Source organism: Paramormyrops kingsleyae, chromosome 12, assembly GCF_048594095.1.
Source record: "Paramormyrops kingsleyae isolate MSU_618 chromosome 12, PKINGS_0.4, whole genome shotgun sequence".
NCBI classification, from domain to species: domain Eukaryota; kingdom Metazoa; phylum Chordata; class Actinopteri; order Osteoglossiformes; family Mormyridae; genus Paramormyrops; species Paramormyrops kingsleyae.
This window is the reverse complement of record NC_132808.1, coordinates 32,853,072-32,870,977: the sequence shown is the minus strand read 5'-3', so window position 1 is coordinate 32,870,977 and position 17,906 is coordinate 32,853,072. Positions and strand designations below refer to the sequence as shown.

Sequence of the window (17,906 nt, the reverse complement as noted above, 5' to 3'; positions counted from 1 at the left end):
CAAATATTTTTGAAGGCGATAATAAATAAATTCACGGTGTGAGTCTGGGACACGAAGTTAATGAGCTCGCTTGAAATTCAATTCGGCCCCAATCGATTTTACGGCCCCCCCTCCTAGGAGCCGCTGGTAGTAACTGTAATATGACTTCATCGCCTTTCGTTCGTCAACTGAGAATTTCCTCTCCTCTTTGTGGAAAAGTATCCTCCATTATTCATCACTTTCGCCGCTTACCTGCCTCCTTTCCTTTCCACGCGAGTCCCGTGATCCTCGGTCCTCCGTGACCACAGCATTCCCCACCTTCCCGGCAAGCCTGAGTCTCGGCTGCGTCGCCGCTCCCTCCGTGGTTTGAGCGGCACTCCGCTTTGCCTTGAACTCTATTTGGGTGCAGATTCTGTTGTTCCTTCATCCTTTACAAAAAATGGGCAGTAATAGCAGCTTGTATAATCGTAGGAGACATAAGTAGTTTTAGCTTTGAAAAGCTTTGAGAGTCAGTATAATTCCCACTTTGCTTTGGTGAAGTACATATAGAGGAAGTTGTGCTGGTTTTTAGACTTATATTCCACCTTTTATATTTCTGTATCTCTCCTAATAGTGGATAGTTGATGAAGCTTCATAGAAATCTGTATGAATTTAGTGGTTAGGCTGGATTGGATGGTTAGATGTTACGAGAATCATTCTGGGGCCTCGGATCATTGGCTGAATCTCCGCTGAGACCTGAGGCTTCCCTCTCGCCTGTATGTATATGTGTGTGTACGTCTCAAAGAAGAGCATGATGGGATATGTGAACTGAAGCATTCCAGTGTGTCTGTACTCATACAGTGTACTTGTACTCATACAGTGTACCTGTACTCATACTGTACTCATACAGTGTACCTGTACTCATACTTGTCTTTTCATTCCATTTAATGGTCAGACTGCATGAAAATCGGTACAAAGTGGCGGCATGGTGGTGCAGTGGTCAGCACTGTCTCCTCACACCCCTGGGACTTGGGGGTCGGAGTCTCTGCTGGGCTCCATGTGTGTGGAGTTTGCATGTTGAGGCTAACTGGAGTTACCAAGTTGCCCATAGATGTGCTTGTGTGAGTGCACACCCTGCGAAGGGTTGGTGCCCCATCTTGGGTTGTTCCCTGCCTTGTGTCCATAGTTTCGAAGGATAGGCTTCAAATCCACCCCCCCCCCCCCCACGACACTGAACCTTACAGAAAATGGATGGTAACTTTGCATATGTTCTGTTCTGGCACTTTTCACCTTTGTGTAGGCAGTTTGTTGGTACACTATAGGCAGATGAAATAATAGGTTATGTGTGCATTAACACATAATGTAAGCAGGATGCAGTTGTTTTGTGCAAACATCAAACTCCGCTTACAGTTTTGGCCAGTGTGGATGGTTAGTCGTCCTGAGTGGACCCCCTCCATCACGCTCACACCCCCCACTCATCCGTCTCCATTCCCCCCACCCCTCCCGGCAGCGGGTCGAACGCCCCCATCATCCAGACAGATCACCTGCCACACGACCATGGGGCTGGATGGATGGGTAAAGGCTCGGAGAGCGCCATTAAGGGTCAGGGTATGCGTGATTCCTGCTTGTGGGGGTGGGGGTGGGGGGGGGGCTTCTGGGGGTCCCTTCGTCTTCGGCTGGTATGTGGAATTGTCACAGCCTCCTGAAGGGTGCGATGGCACTCTCCTCACGCCTTCCATCCTGCCCCAACGCTAATGACTGACAGGGGGTAGTGAGAATGCGGGGGTGGGGGGGAATCAGAGGGAGGTTGGAAAACTCAGCACACTTCGTCAAATCGGTCGCCCCAACATCGGCATTGACGAAAGACAGGGCCCCAGCTCTCCGGAGCGGCCCGTATGTTTATCTGCACTGCAGGAATGACAGAGAGACTAACCGGGCTATTCCTTATCAGGTCCGGCTCTATAGGAATGAAGTAATGTGGTCCCTCATCAGGAAATGATGTCACAGAGTCATATCAGGGAACAAACGTTCGTTTTTGTTGTGGCAACTGGGCCAAAAGACACTGGAGGGGAGAATCCAGAAAGGCGTGAGGAGGTGCTCAGATCCAAGCTACACGTGGATCTGCGTCAGGCCCCGTCTCGGTGCCGAGCTGTGCAGGATGTTGGGACGTCGGGGAGGCGGAGCCTGTGCCCCCCTCCCTCACCAATGCGAGGTCGAGCTGTAGAGCATGAGTTATGGCCTGTCACCGGCACCGTGAGCGAATGTGCTTTTTGGAAGAGAACGTTGCGATAATCCAGACACTCCTCACAACAATTTTCGGGCCCAGATGTTGTCATGGTAACCGCGTCCACAGCTGTGATGCCGACCTATCCAACCTTTGAAAGAAAAGAGGAAAATTCACATGATTTGTGTAATCTGAGGAGGAGCACTTTAAATTACAGTGTGGGTGGGGGGGGGGGAGGAAAAATATGATAGCCGCAGTTAGGCTGTGAATTTGGGGTGAATGGTAACATGGAGGTTTTCACATAGCAGAATTTACCTGTTGTTTTTTTAAGGAAGGCGTGGAAACATCAGAGGAGGATTACATGTTTGAGGGCCCTCTGGGAATTTTTTTCACATTTTTTTTTCTACACTTCTCATTTAGCGAGCATTAATTTCATTAACACTGCTGAGTAAACCATTACTACCAAACACGGGGCCTGACTAAATTAAATGCACAGAAACCCAATTTTAGCAGCAGTCTATCTGGGACAATCATTATCTCGTGGATTCTGCTTACATCAGGTAATTTCTTTTTTTCCTTATAATCTGATGCATCGCCAGCCTTGAAACAAAACACACATCTTGAAAACATTTTCCCTCTCGTTTCTGCGCCGTGGTTACGTTCATTTCAGCCCACGGACGTGTCAGTGCCAATGTACAGCTGCTAATTACATCTCATTGTGTTTATGTTTATTTTATCATTTTTTTGACCGACCGAGGAAGGGGGATTATTTAATATGTAATGGTTGGAGGTAATGTAGGCCTTTTTGGATTGAGTTTCATTATGTGCGCTCGATATTTTGTAAGTAACAAATGAATTGTTCAGAATGGCTCGTAGCTGTATAAGCTCTATTTGTACTCGGGCAAAGTTTGGGGAATTGGGGAACGCTATCATGATGTGATGTTATAGGATAGAGGCGGGGGCCTGAAAACGAGGAAAGGGATGTTGAGGGATCTGCTATGAGGAGAGAAAGCGGAGAGAAAGACTGAGATCCGTTCCAGGGACTGTTTTAGTGCTTCATCAAATATTTAGTTTGATTGTACATGGCCCTGTAATTGCCGGCCCGGCCGGTGAATTATTGATGGCATGGTGCTCAGTGGAGTGGGCCGCGGTCTTGGCGTGAGAAGCCGTATGGGCCCCCCTCCCCGGCTGTCCCGTGGGGTCCCCCCTGCACCTGCGTCACCCGAGTGGGCACCCAGAGAAGATGCACAAGCAAAGAGGCCTGCAATTTTGGAGCAGTGTGACTTTTTTTTTTTTTTTTTTGGTGGCTAATGACGTTAAATTCTGCTGCCAGACAAATTTGTTCATGTATTTTTCAGTGGTTCTGGTGTAAACCAGGAGAAACAAAGGTGGCCGAGCCCGGCGCTCTCCGCAGGGCCCCTCGCCGGCCTTTAATTACGGACCCTGGCCCCATCCCCTGCTCCTCCCGGCAGACCGTTCGCACCCGTGCACCGTCACCTCCCCCCACCCGAGAGCCGGGCGTCCACGCAGAACGCCTGCCACGGTCGACTGCAGGGAGTTGGACTTTAAAAATACCACGTCTGAAATCCTGGTGCTTCTTCTGGGTGTAATAAGTGAGAGACGGGGAAGGGGGGCGGGGCGGGGGGGGGGGGGGCGTGGTCAGGTCACACAGTAATCCCCAGCCTCAATCCAAGCTGTTAAGTTCCCTAACAACTCAAAAGTGAAACAAATTAAACTGCTCTACATTAAATAAGGTTAGAGAAGAGTGCTGTGGCTTTGGTTTTCAGGTTTCTTTATTTTTTATTGAAATCTCTGTTTCCGTATATCACAGTACTGAATGAGTTGAATGGACAGCAGGGATTCCAGCAATGCAATTGCGATGAATTGCATTTTTACATGTGCTGTGATGGGCTGGTAGCCCTTGACCCTCAACTAGATATGAACTAAATTGAAATATTCCATCCATCCATCTTCTAACCACCTACCCTGGTCAGGGTCACCTGGAGCTTATTCCAGTTAGTTTGGCTGGGGGACACCCTGGACGGGATGCCAGTCCATCACAGGGCACGGGGCCGGGGTACACCCTGGACGGGATGCCGGTCCATCACAGGGCACGGGGCCGGGGTACACCCTGGACGGGATGCCGGTCCATCACAGGGCACGGGGCCGGGGTACACCCTGGACGGGATGCCGGTCCGTCACGGGGCACGGGGCCGGGGTACACCCTGGACGGGATGCCGGTCCGTCACGGGGCACGGGGCCGGGGTACACCCTGGACGGGATGCCGGTCCGTCACGGTGCACGGGGCCGGGGTACACCCTGGACGGGATGCCGGTCCGTCACGGGGCACGGGGCCGGGGTACACCCTGGACGGGATGCCAGTCCATCACAGGGCACGGGGCCGGGGTACACCCTGGACGGGATGCCGGTCCGTCACAGGGCACACTCTACATGCAATATAGTCTGACAGTTTTTTTTTGTCTGCGGGAGGATATCGGAATACCCAGAGGAATGCCAAATGAGACGGGGGGGGGGATGTGCAAACTGCACACCCTCAGAGTGGGGGAGGGATTCAAGCACTATTGGTGTCGGGCAAGAGTGACAGCAACCGAGCATCTGACATGCTGGCAAAACTAAATCAAAATACTACCATTACTTTGGTTTTGGGGATTATAAAAATGCAGAGTAGTGTTTAGGACAGTTTTGTGTCCTGAAAATTGTAACTGAAGAAAAACTGAAATTAAACATCAATAAATAAAAAAAACGCAGTGGTACTGAAACGAGCCTATTTTTTAACAGATTCTTCCGGGGGCATCTAATGAACTGAAGCACTTTTATTTCCATTTATCTTTAAGGACTGGAGGATTGCCAAGAGAATGGTGTTTTTTTTGGTCAGATGGGTTAACAGGTTCTGTGGGCAGGAAGGCGGAGCTCCACAGGCTGGGTACAGCTGTGAGGAAGCCCCCTCATCCCTGCAGCACTCGGCGCTCGATTAACACTGCCTGGAAACATCCTTCGCGTGGCCCCGGGAGATAGGTTAGGCTAAGTCAGGCTTACGATTACTCAAAGCCCCATTCTTTTCGGGGGTTGTAAGCGCCCCCCCACTTGCCGCAATTCCTGCAACCCCACTCCTGGGTCATTAGCCAAACCCCCCCTCCTTCAGCCACAACTAAGAACCCCCCCCCCCCCCCCAAAAAAAAAAAAAATCCCACACGTTCTTCTGGGGTAGATTCAGCAGGTTGATTTATAAGGCTTTTACTTCCAGGAGGTGCTGGTGTGGTGCTTGCGGGGGTGTGGGGGGGGAGGTGGGAGCCTGATGTTTGGAGGGGGCATCCGCAGCCATAATTCCTGCCCTAACGTCAGCTGTGCATTAGGGACTGAGTGGGGCTACATGCCCGCCCCCCGCCCCCTGTAATTGATTGTGGGACGCCGTAATGAGGTGATGCCTCACAGAAGTGACGAGGACTCTCTTATCATCCGCGACTGCTTCGCTTTAAGAGATGTGAAAGCCCCCCAAAACTAATTGAGCCTTGGCTTAAGATGGGCATTAATTATGTATGGTGCTTTAATAAGTTTTTTTTTTCTTTTTTACGTGGGGGGAAATACCGTAATGGGTTACAGACAGATGTCTCTGTCTGTCTGTTTCGCTGTCTGTCTGCCTGTCTATCTATCGATCTGCCTGTGTGTCTGTCTATCTATTGATCTGCCTGTGTGTCTGTCTGTCTGCCTGTCTATCTATCAATCTGCCTGTGTGTCTGTCTGTCTGTTTGTCTATCTATCGATCTACCTGTGTGTGTGTCTGTCTATCTATCGATCTGCCTGTCTGTCTGTCTGCCTGTCTATCTATCGATCTGCCTGTGTGTGTCTGTCTGTTTGTCTATCTATCGATCTACCTGTGTGTGTGTCTGTCTATCTATTGATCTGCCTGTCTGTCTGTCTGTTTGTCTATCGATCTGCCTGTGTGTGTGTCTATCTATTGATCTGCCTGTGTGTCTGTCTGTCTGCCTGTCTATCTATCGATCTGCCTGTGTGTCTGTCTGTCTGTTTGTCTATCTATCGATCTACCTGTGTGTGTGTCTGTCTATCTATCGATCTGCCTGTGTGTCTGTCTGTCTGCCTGTCTATCTATCGATCTGCCTGTGTGTCTGTCTGTCTGTTTGTCTATCTATCGATCTACCTGTGTGTGTGTCTGTCTATCTATTGATCTGCCTGTCTGTCTGCCTGTCTACCTATCGATCTGCCTGTCTGTCTGTCTGTCTGTCTGTCTATCTATCGATCTGCCTCTGTGTGTGTCTGTCTGTCTGCCTGTCTATCTATCTATCTGCCTGTGTCTGTCTGTCTGCCTGTCTATCTATCGATCAGCCTGTCTGCCTGTCTATCTATCGATTTGCCTGTGTGTCTGTCTGTCTGTCTGCCTGTCTATCTATCGATCTGCCTGTGTGTCTGTCTGTCTGTATACCTGTATATTTATCGATCTGCCTGTGTGTCTGTCTGTCTGCCTGTCTATCTATTGATCTGCCTGTGTGTCTGTCTGTCTATCTATCGATCTGCCTGTGTGTCTGTCTGCCTGTCTATCTATCGATCTGCCTGTGTGTGTGTCTGTCTATCGATCTGCCTGTGTCTGTCTGTCTGCCTGTCTATCTATCGATCTGCCTGTTTGTCTGTCTGTCTGCCTGTCTATCTATCGATCTGCCTCTGTGTGTGTCTGTCTGTCTGCCTGTCTATCTATCGATCTGCCTGTTTGTCTGTCTGTCTGCCTGTCTATCTATCGATCTGCCTCTGTGTGTGTCTGTCTGTCTGCCTGTCTATCTATCGATCTGCCTGTTTGTCTGTCTGTCTGACTGTCTATCTATCGATCTGCCTCTGTGTCTGTCTGTCTGTATACCTGTATATCTATCGATCTGCCTGTGTGTCTGTCTGCCTGTCTATCTATCGATCTGCCTGTGTGTCTGTCTGTCTGCCTGTCTATCTATCGATCTGCCTGTGTGTGTGTCTGTCTATCGATCTGCCTGCGTCTGTCTGTCTGCCTGTCTATCGATCGATCTGCCTGTGTGTCTGTCTGTCTGCCTGTCTATCTATCGATCTGCCTCTGTGTGTCTGTCTGTCTGTTTGTCTATCTATCGATCTGCCTGTGTGTCTGTCTGTCTGCCTGTCTATCTATCGATCTGCCTGTGTGTCTGTGTGTCTGCCTGTCTATCTATCGATCTGCCTGTGTGTCTGTCTGTCTGCCTGTCTATCTATCGATCTGCCTCTGTGTGTGTCTGTCTGCCTGCCTGTCTATCTATCTATCTGCCTGTGTCTGTCTGTCTGCCTGTCTATCTATCGATCAGCCTGTGTGTCTGCCTGTCTATCTATCGATCTGCCTCTGTGTGTGTCTGTCTGTCTGCCTGTCTATCTGTTTGTCTGTCTGTTTGCCACCTTGTCTTCCTCATTCTCCTGCTCTTTTATCACAGCCCCGATTCTAATTTGGGAGACAGTTCTGGAACAGGTTGCCTTAAACGGGACTTATCGAGGTCAACCTTGCAGATTTGGGGTATTTTAGCTAAGCGGCCATTAAAAAAAGCTTCCCGGTAAATATATCGCTCAGGATGCGATTATGGCCACATGCTCGCTGGCACGATTACATCACATTCGAACCAAGACGTTGCATCATATTTAGTGTGGGCCACTGAGCTAGAGAGGAGAAGCTGATGTGAGATCCAGCACCACGGTAACTGGAGTTTTTGTCATTTTAGGAGATTTTCAGGAGATTTTACGAGGAGTTCAATAAAACTGGGAAGAAAATTTCTGTTTGATAACCACAGGAGATTCTAAACCCTATTTAAGGGGGATTTTTGCCTTGGCTCCCATGAAAAATAATTTCTATAATTCCATTTGACGACTGATTCCATATTTTCATCCACATTTCATGTAAATATTATGTTGCCCCCCCAGCCCCGGGATGGGGTGGGGTTTATAACACTCCAACAGAACAAGTCCAACAGTAACCCCTGGTGATGACAAGTGTGCAGAAGAGGGTTTAAAATGACAGAGCATTATAAGCTAGTCGCCGCACCTAGTTTTCCACCCGCTTTCCCTCCCTGGCTCGTCGTTACCGCAGGACCCTCCCATGTTATCTCTGGGCCTCACAAGCGGTCTGTCTTCCCGGGTAGCTCGCTGCCTGAGGAGGGCATGTTTTACAGGTGTGTCTTGGGTCTCGTCCCCTTCATGTGTAAGGATACTTACTTCGCTACTTGCTGGAATGGCCAATCTGCGAAGGCAAGCGAGTCTTTTTCGAAGGAAGCCGTGAGCTACCCGCCACTGCATTAAGCTAGTAATATAATCCCCAGCTTTTCCAGAAGCTTTTATTCCTCCCCCTCCCCCCCCCATGTCTCGTTCCTCCGAAGCTGGCTGGCAGAGACGCCCGGGCAGGTTTACGTGTCTTCTGAACTTCAAACGTTGCGGGTTGGCACGCGTGCATGCCGCATCAGATGCGACTCCCCGAAGATCCGGTCCATCCCGGGAAACGCGACTGGCTGTCGACGCGCCAGAGTTAAAATATACATTAACGGCGAGCCAATTTAGTGATGAGGTTTCGCTCATTTCGGGATCAAAATTTCCTGGGCTGATGGATGCATGTTCAGATTTCCTGAATGGGAGATGAAGTGTCAAAACCAGTGAAACCATATAATCCAGCATCTGCGTGCCCAGCCATGACATTTACTTTTCTGCACCCTCTGACAGTGATGTACGTCTTTATTAGAGAAACAATGGATGCATTTCAGTACATTTTCATTTGGCGAGTTAATGCCAGGGGCACCAAAAATTTAGGTCAATGTATATATTTTTTAATCGTCCTTGGTGCTAATGCAGAGAATTGCTCTTTATGTACAACTAAAAAAACACAAGACTAATAATGACAGTGGGGCCTTAAATGTATTTGTAATTGGACCATAGCGTTTGTGTCGGATCTGGGTTTCGGTGTCGGTGCGCTTGCGTAATCACTCCACCAGCCCCCTGCGCCCCCCGTGACACGAGCGAATGCCCTGCCTCGGTCATGCTCCAATTTTCTCCTCTGCTCTCCTTTTCAAAGTCGACATCAACATTCAAGTCCAGTCCTGTCCTCTAACTGACTATTTCCTCACCAATCCCCCCCTCACTCCCACCCCCGCCCCCATCCCCACCCGACCCCGGCCCCTCCCAACATCGTCCGAGACCTAAGAGCGGCCCTCCGAAGGGACCGGGCTTTGATCCGGGCCCCCAGCCTCTAGGAGTAGGGCTTGGGATCTTGCATTCCTTGTTAACGCGTGCCCAGGAGCAGATGGACAAGGGCCTGCGAGGGAGAGAGAGCGGCTCTTCCACTCCACCGCGGTGGAGCTCAGCCGGGGGAGGTGTTCGGAGTAGGGGGGCCTGGGGGAAGGGTGTCGGGCCCTAACCGTCCGTCTTGAGGTACTAGAGCCACTGTCCCACATTCGCCCTGACAGAGCTTCAGCCACTCCAGTTTAATTCTTGATAAACATGGCATTACCCTGCCATGAGCGTGCGGGTCCAGTTACCGGCTCGCATCTCCTGCTGCGTTTTAATTCAATCCCTATTGATCCATATCTCTCCTCCCAAGGACTCCAATATCATGTGAATGGAGAGCAGGGATGCCTTCCCCGTATTATTGTATTCCGCGGCCATAAAACACATTAACAGCCTGTGGTTCTCCCCAGATCGAGTAACAATCGATGCCGGCTAAATACGGCGGCCCGGCCTGCTTTTTTCTCTCTGCGCTCATTACAAAATGTTCATATTTCTAGTGTGATGGGACTCTCTCGTAGGCGTCTGTTTGTTTGTTTTTTTTTAATACCTTCTGTCACTTTTTCTTCTCTCAGTGGAATTTTGTTGATATGATGTGTAGACATATGTCTATGAGTTATACATAGATTAAACATATATAGATTGGGAGATGCTGTCTATAGGTGGGCTTCTGTATCAATCACCCCCCTTCTGCTGAAGGAGAGAAAAGGAGAGAAAAATACAGAGCGAGAGAGAGAGAGAGAGAGAGAGTAAAAAAAAAAGGTGACAGATCCAGAAGGCTAGACCTCAGGCTAGTGGGGTTAGCACGTGGCTAATGTGACAAGCAGGTCCATGACCTTGCCCATTGTTAACTGCCAGGATTATTTTGGTCATAATGTGGTAATTCAAAAAAAATAGCAATAAGTGCTCCATTAAAATACAGGCTTATGGTGCCAGAGATGGATGTGTGAAGATTACGAAGGCAGACTGAAATGCATTAAGACAGTAATATATTCTGCAGCATACTCCACCCCCCTGCCCCACCCCCCCTTGGCTGTGGGTTCTTCCTCATTGATATACATTCACAATCAATACCTCTTTGTGGCAGTTAACAGTAAGTATAAATCAACTTTAAGGATGGACTTATGTTTGGTAACTTGATACAAATTAAAACTTAAAATCCCCTTGCAGGATGTGACTGACGTGATCTGACACCTTTTTCACACGTGCCCTGCCAGAAATGATGCCAAGATGAGCCCTTAATCTGTTGTTTTGTCCATTTTCAGGCTGGCAGGCCGTGGAGTTGATGTCTTGTATTGAGTTCTTGTTATTTTGTGTGACATTTCTGTTTTCGCAGTGTACGTTTCAGTGGTACAGTCTCTTCTCTAGAAAATATTAACTTCAAATTTTTTTTTTCTGCATTTGCCAGACTGACGTGGTCTTTAATATATCTGACAGCTGTTGTGTGTTTGCAGAGGGCTGATGTGATGTCATTTCCTGTTTGCAGATTCTTCTTGAAGTTCTTCCTCAAATGCAATCAGAATTGCTTGAAAAATGCAGGGAACCCAAGAGACATGCGACGGTTTCAGGTGGGACCCTCCACCGTCCAAAGCAAACAAATGCATGTGAAGCGTTGATTTAACCACCTTCTGAAATAAAAAATGACATCTGTTTATTCAGTGATTCTTTCCTGAGGTTTTTATTTCGCATGATGTAAGAGTTTTCACTGTAGACACCCAGATAAGAATACTGCATTCTGCAATAAGGCCTAATGAAATATTTAAACACATAAAACAGATCTCAGGTCAGTGCCCATAACCTCTCCTTACTGTCAGCTCCGTTCAAAGACATCCTAGGATTCTCAAACCCACCCGCTCCTACCCTTAGGTGGTGGTGTCCACGACTGTCAACGTAGACGGCCACGTCCTCGCCGTATCAGACAACATGTTCGTCCACAACAACTCGAAACACGGCAGGAGAGCGAGGCGCCTCGACCCCTCTGAAGGTAGGACTCCCACTCACTTGGGTCTGCTGAAAACGTGCTACGGGCTCCATAGCTTCTAAGGGGGCTTAAGACAGGTATCTGTGCACCCATAGATAGGAAAGTGAAGAGGGTTGTATCCCACCTGTAACATGGACTCTTGTATCCACAATATTTACTTTTAACTCATTTATCTGACACTTTTATCCAAATCAACTTATAGGAGACGGAAGGGTTGTTATTTTTTAATGGGAGTTCCAGGGGATTTGAACCCAAGAGCCTTGCATTGTTAGCATAATGCTCAACTTGTTGAGCAACAGTAGCTACTGAAATGTATTGCCCAACATAGCTATAATTAAGGACTGGCAGATCAAAGCAATTCTGCTCACCTGAACTCCAAACTACAAACAAACTAGGTCACGCTTCCCATCCAGTGGAGACGTGCTGGTTCTCCTCATTGTCTCCTCCAAGCTTTGTCCTCTGGTTACAGAACGTTCCTGTCGCCCGCTTGGGCCCCTCAGGAGCTGGGAAAATCTGTTCCGTTTTGTGTGCAAGGCGCTGGCGGGCTCAGGAGCCCCGTGGCGCACGACGTGCATATTTATGCTTTGCGTATCCACCCGGGCGAGCTCGCCGACGTTTCCCTGCGACTCTCCATAGCGCCACAAACAAACAATGGCTCGTATTGTTTGTCGGAGGGCAGGACTTTAACCAGAGAGGCCATTGGAGGAGTCAGACCCGTGGAGGGGGATCACGAAGGCTTTCATCCCAGCCAGATTGCGATGCTTCCTTAAGAGATAAAGCGAACATCTGCTCAAGTCTTTGTTCCGCGTTCCCCGTCAATTAATATTTGACGGTTTCTATTTTCCTTTGTTTCGTAAACTTTATTCACTTATGCAGATTGGAAAGTTCCCCATCAATTTGACCACCGCTTAGCATGGCTGATTAAGTGGGCTTGTGGGGGCGGGGGTGGGGGGGGCTCACTTTTCAAACCGAAGGTTATCATTGCTGATAGCTAAAGGCCTTTATTTCATCGCACTGGTAGGGTCCAAATCAGCCCTGAACTCCCTCCCTCTTTAAACACACATGGAACTCCCACAACACTGGTAAGGACATGTCCCTGTCATCTATACCCAAATTCACTTACTTGCCTCTTTGTATTCGATAGATGATTGTCATTCAGATCTGACCCCTTCAGTTAAGGATTTCTGAGCTGCTGAGCTTAGTACTTAAATAATATGAGGATTATACTGGCATTGGTGTTTAGCCAAAGATCCTGGTACCGAAAGTTCATGGCATGAAGTTAGGTGATGGCATCTACGGTGTCTTGACATTCCTATTGTGTTTCCAAAGGCCTTGCCCTCCTTAGCTTCCAGCATGCCCTGAGGGTGACAGCCGCACTGTTCAGTGCTCTCCTCCTCGCAGTTGGTCTCTCTAGCTCGACACGAAGGCTCCAGTGCTCACATGCGCTGGATGCCGCCCTGACTTTGACAACATAAGACGGCTGCTCATAACCGGCCTGATCAATAGCTAATAACCCAAGGACCGGCTTGTTAATAAGAGGCGCCTTGTCAGTCGCCCACCCTGTCTATGGTGATGTCCGATTGGCCGGTTGGAGAATATCTCCCCACATACGACAGGATCAATTTGGATGGAGATCTGTATGGGCCAGCCTGCCCGTCTGGCTCTGTGCCGGCACAACGGAGCCCCGTTTCCTGGTAGTCAGAGCAGAGGGAGTGCAGGAATTGATCTGACGTACAAAAAATAGCGCCGATCCCAGCCCCCTCCCCCCAGTTCAATGGCAACATCTGGGAATCTGTAATCGTGACCGTTATTAGCTATGGTAAGACCCATTATGGAAGTATATAATAATTGTTATTATTTTATGGTTGTTCTCAATTTGCGTATCAGATATGCAAGAGTGGATTTTAAATTAAATTATATGGGAGAGCACTAGACTTCGGCCGGTTAGCTGTAATGGCTGTACTGCGCTGTATGGACAACGGCGTCCATGGAAACCGGTTGCTAGGCGCATGAAAGCTTTAAAAACACGCAGGTGAGAGCTGTAGTTCTCATGCCCTCCCACCTGTTGTCTCCAAAGCAGCCACCCCCTGCATCAAAGCCATCAGCCCGAGCGAGGGCTGGACGACCGGGGGGGCCACCGTCATCATTATCGGGGACAACTTCTTCGACGGCCTGCAGGTGGTTTTCGGCACCATGCTGGTGTGGAGCGAGGTGGGTGCCCCTCTGCGTGGGGGGGATTTTGATGACCGAGGTGCGGTCCTGGGAAATGAAACACAAGCAGCTGATTTTGAGTCGAATGTCGCTTTGCGTTATTGGTGGGGGGGGTGTTGGACTGTTGGTCTTGGAACCCCAGAAGGTTTTTATTACTCTCCTACCGACCCTGTGACTTTAGTTTTCCCTCCCATGCTCTGTTCTGCTTTATTTCCCATTAAACGCCGATATCTGTTCTTAATTTGCTTCAAATTAACTTGCAATGTCACTGCTAAACGTTTATTAAATGCTCTGGGGCAGGTACGCTACGAAGCGTGCTTTACGACGACGACTCAAACTCGGGCCAGGGAGGAAAGTAGTTTCTGTAATTACAGCGCCTCCCTCTGGTGGCCGCAGTGACCCTTTGTCTCCTTGTCGCGTTGCAGCTGATCACGCCCCACGCCATCCGAGTCCAGACACCCCCTCGGCACATTCCGGGGGTCGTGGAGGTTACGCTCTCCTACAAGTCCAAGCAGTTTTGCAAGGGGGCCCCAGGACGCTTCGTCTACACAGGTTCGACACGCCGCCGCCTCGCCACCCCATGGCCTTTCTGCCACTCTCTCCTTCCCCCCCCCCCACCCCCCGCCACTGTCTTGCGGGATTTTCAGCCTCCCCCATTGTGTACGCCTTTCTGTAAATGTTATTTACAAGGACAATGAGAGGGTCAGGTGTTCTACCACAAATGTTATTTTCCCCTCCTCTTTCACGTCGCCATCTGATGGTCGGTCACTGCTCCCCCCCCCATGCAGCAGTCCGGGAAGGGGGGGCAGATTTCTATCATCCAGCTAAATCGGGCCTTTATACCTCATGTCCGATTATTCACCTGAATAATCCAGGCACCATTCAAAGCAGTTGAAAGGTCAGGGGAAAAAATGACTGTTTAGCATGATAACAAAATGTCAAAGTGTGCACCACAAAGGCAGCCGCTATGTTAAGGGTTTCTGTTAAACATAAGGATTATCTCCCCGCTTTGCTCATTCATGTCATGTATATGTAGCCGGGAGAGACGCCAGCGAGCCCAGCCAGGCCTTTGCCGGCTCTTTTGCGATGCTAATAGCCGATGGCGTTCAGCGATACGGCCCAGCGTACGCCGACATAGGCTTATCCCGAATCGTACCCTTTTACTTCCATACGTATTTACTTCTGGCTTCAGATAAATGTTGAGGGAAGTTTGCCTGGAACAGACACACACAGTAGTTTGTCAAGGAATCAATCAATCAATCCATCCATCCATCCATGGACTGCGGATTCTGGAGGGAGCACTAAGTAACTTTTGGTGCATCATTAAGAATGCAGTGATGAGAAATCATGAAAAAATCACCTAGAAATAATTTAATGCATCGTAAAATAAATTAAAAATTAATAAAAGCCCGAATTATATCGTTTTTTTTTTTTATTGTAAAAAGAAAGGTTACACATGAGTTTCTTAAAAGCAAAGAAACAAGTGGACAGGACTTAAATCTTCTCCCGATGACTCTCCTTTTTAAAAAGCTCCACGGTCCGTCCATCCATCCATCCATCCATCCATCCATCATCCTCTGCTCATACAAGTTAACATCTTGGGGGGGCTGGAGCCTTATGCAAAGAAATATATAATTCTTGTTTTGCATCAAGATAGATTTTATTGCGTTCAATCGACAGCATGTGGTCACATATCCATTAAGACACCTGATCATTTTGCCACGGTCTTGCCGCTGTCTCTCTGGGTGCCCCCAAGGTCTCATTTCACGCACCTATGGTAAACGCGATTAATAAAAGCACACGGGAGCCCCCTCGTCACGCAAACGTATGTTTCTCCCCAATATTCATTGCTCCCTGAACGTGTCACACCTGAATCCGGCAGCACGCAGGCTTGTAAATGGCTAAATTTGCAGGCTATGCATTATTAAACAGGGGTGAAAACATGCAGATCCAGGGCTGTCTCCCCCCCCCCACACCAGGGACCTTCCAGATGCCCCAGTAAGCACATATTTAACCATCCTCCTGACCCAAAACTCAGTGTTATATCAAACAGCGGAGAATATTAAAATCCTCTGGATGAGACCGCTTAAATATTTAAGCACTGTCGTTCCTAAATAATCTGATATGAAAGGAGTTACCCAGGAATGAAAAACACACATCCTTCTTTTTTCATGGCGTCTTGACTCACTGAGTCTAAGAAAGAGAGAATAGTTTGTGTGACACGGATAACGTTTGGTTAAATGGAGAAAAACGGTGCATCTTGACTCTTGACCTCGCAGCTGATTGGATAATCACCTGTCACTCACACGGTTCCTGTCCCCGTGGTAACCAGTAGCAGGGATTTTAATATTCTGGAGGTTTGAAACCTGGCGACTTTGATTTTCATGGCACTCGCCACAGGCAGAGATCAGGCCGCGGTGGATGGGGCGGGGCTTAGCCTTTAAGCTGTCCTTCCCCTCCCAGTGGCTGTCACATGGTGCCAAAGGTCTGTGATGCCCCCCCCCCATGCCTCTGGAGCCCCACGTGCAAAGACTGTGACGTGAAGAAGGGGGTCCTCGTAAATGGGAGAAGGAATGCAGGCACCTTCTGAATGGGATTTATGCTTTTATTGGCCTTCTGATGTCACCCAGGTTCAGGGGTGTTTCTAGGGTTTTATTTATGGTGGGGGGCATAAGCGGGACCATAATTCATACAGAGGGACCAGCCTTATCATTAGCCAGTGATATGTACTGAAACGGTGAGTGACTAGGGAGGGGGCCAATCAGGTCTCGTCTTCTTCCATATATTTTTTTTGGTTTCCAGTGTTTCTGTAGATTCTGCAGATGCCAATTTCCCTGATCAGTGCTGGCCTTATGTGGCGCCACAGGCAAGCTTTACCGCCAGCTCCCCCACTGCCTGATTTTACTTTGTGTAGGATGGGGGGGCACCTGTGTTTTTGCCCTAAGACGGTGCCCTAAGCGGCCGCCTATGTCGCCTAATGGGTTTACAGGCACTGTCCCGGATCTCGTAATCCTTACAGTCCGGGGTGCTTTGCCTTAAGTCCCCCCCAACGTCTTTCAGCACTCAACCCCTCGCCCCCTCACTCCCTTACCTCAGCCGCTGCTCCGGAAAGGTGTGGGTAAACCAATGAGCACAGCCAGGGGGTATTGGCTTTCCGAGTGAAAACACAGCTGTGCGAAAAGAAAAAAAAACCCCACAATCCTACCACCCCTATGGTATCCCACAATCCCACAGCTCCTATGATATCCCACAATCCCACAGCTCCTACGGTATCCTACAATCCCACAGCCCCTATGGTATCCCACAATCCCACAGCTCCTATGGTATCCCACAATCCCACAGCTCCTACGGTATCCTACAATCCCACAGCTCCTATGGTATCCCACAATCCCACAGCTCCTACGGTATCCCACAATCCCACAGCTCCTATGATATCCCACAATCCCACAGCTCCTACGGTATCCTACAATCTCACAGCCCCTATGGTATCCCACAATCCCACAGCTCCTATGGTATCCCACAATCCCACAGCTCCTACGGTATCCTACAATCCCACAGCCCCTATGGTATCCCACAATCCCACAGCCCCTATGGTATCCCACAATCCCACAGCTTCTGTGGTATCCCACAGCCCCTATGGTATCCCATAATTCCACAGCTCCTATGGTATCCCACAATTCTTACGGTATCCCACAATCCCACAGCTCTTACATTATCCCAAAATCCTACAGCCCCTATGGTATCCCACAGTCCCAGAGCTGCTACAGTATCCCACAATCCCCCAGCTCCTACAATATCCCACAATTCCTAGCCTCATGGACTGGCATGGACCTGCACATGTCCCACAGCTTGTAGCGCCACTGTACCTCTCCGATTCGCTAAACCGCCACCATTCGTGAAATGAGGATCGTCACGGTTATCATGTTTGGTATCGGGTTGCTTAATCGCATTGGCATCGAGCGAATGTGACAATCCGGTAAAGTCCACGCGGGGGCCACGACCCCCGGTTACGCCGGCTTCGCATGCGGCTAAAAGCTCCCATCTCCTCTCGTTTTTTATCAGCCCTTTCGCCGAAGGCCCTGAATCTGTAGTCAGGCCACATGCTAACAATTAGGGCAGTTCTGCAACATTGGTCCGGAGGTAAGGAGCGGGAGGTTTGTGGGTAACGTTATTAAAATCTGAATGATTAAAATGGATTTCATTACTACGCTTGTTATGTAATTCCACAATGGTCGCATACTACCCATGGAT

At 49.1% G+C, this 17,906-nt stretch overlaps 1 protein-coding gene across 3 annotated transcripts in view; it reads left to right on the top strand.

Annotated features, from left to right (window-relative positions):
• Window positions 1-17,906, top strand: part of LOC111853953 (transcription factor COE3-like) — a 100,286-nt gene that overhangs the window by 57,143 nt on the left and 25,237 nt on the right. For 2 of the 3 annotated variants that reach the window (XM_023831430.2, XM_023831426.2), the window contains exons 8-11: window positions 10,950-11,031; window positions 11,330-11,447; window positions 13,522-13,655; window positions 14,081-14,207. In XM_023831430.2, coding sequence (XP_023687198.1) covers window positions 10,950-11,031; window positions 11,330-11,447; window positions 13,522-13,655; window positions 14,081-14,207 — 461 coding nt within the window. The remainder of the gene's footprint in view (window positions 1-10,949; window positions 11,032-11,329; window positions 11,448-13,521; window positions 13,656-14,080; window positions 14,208-17,906) is intronic. The other variant, XM_023831427.2, reaches the window with a different exon arrangement.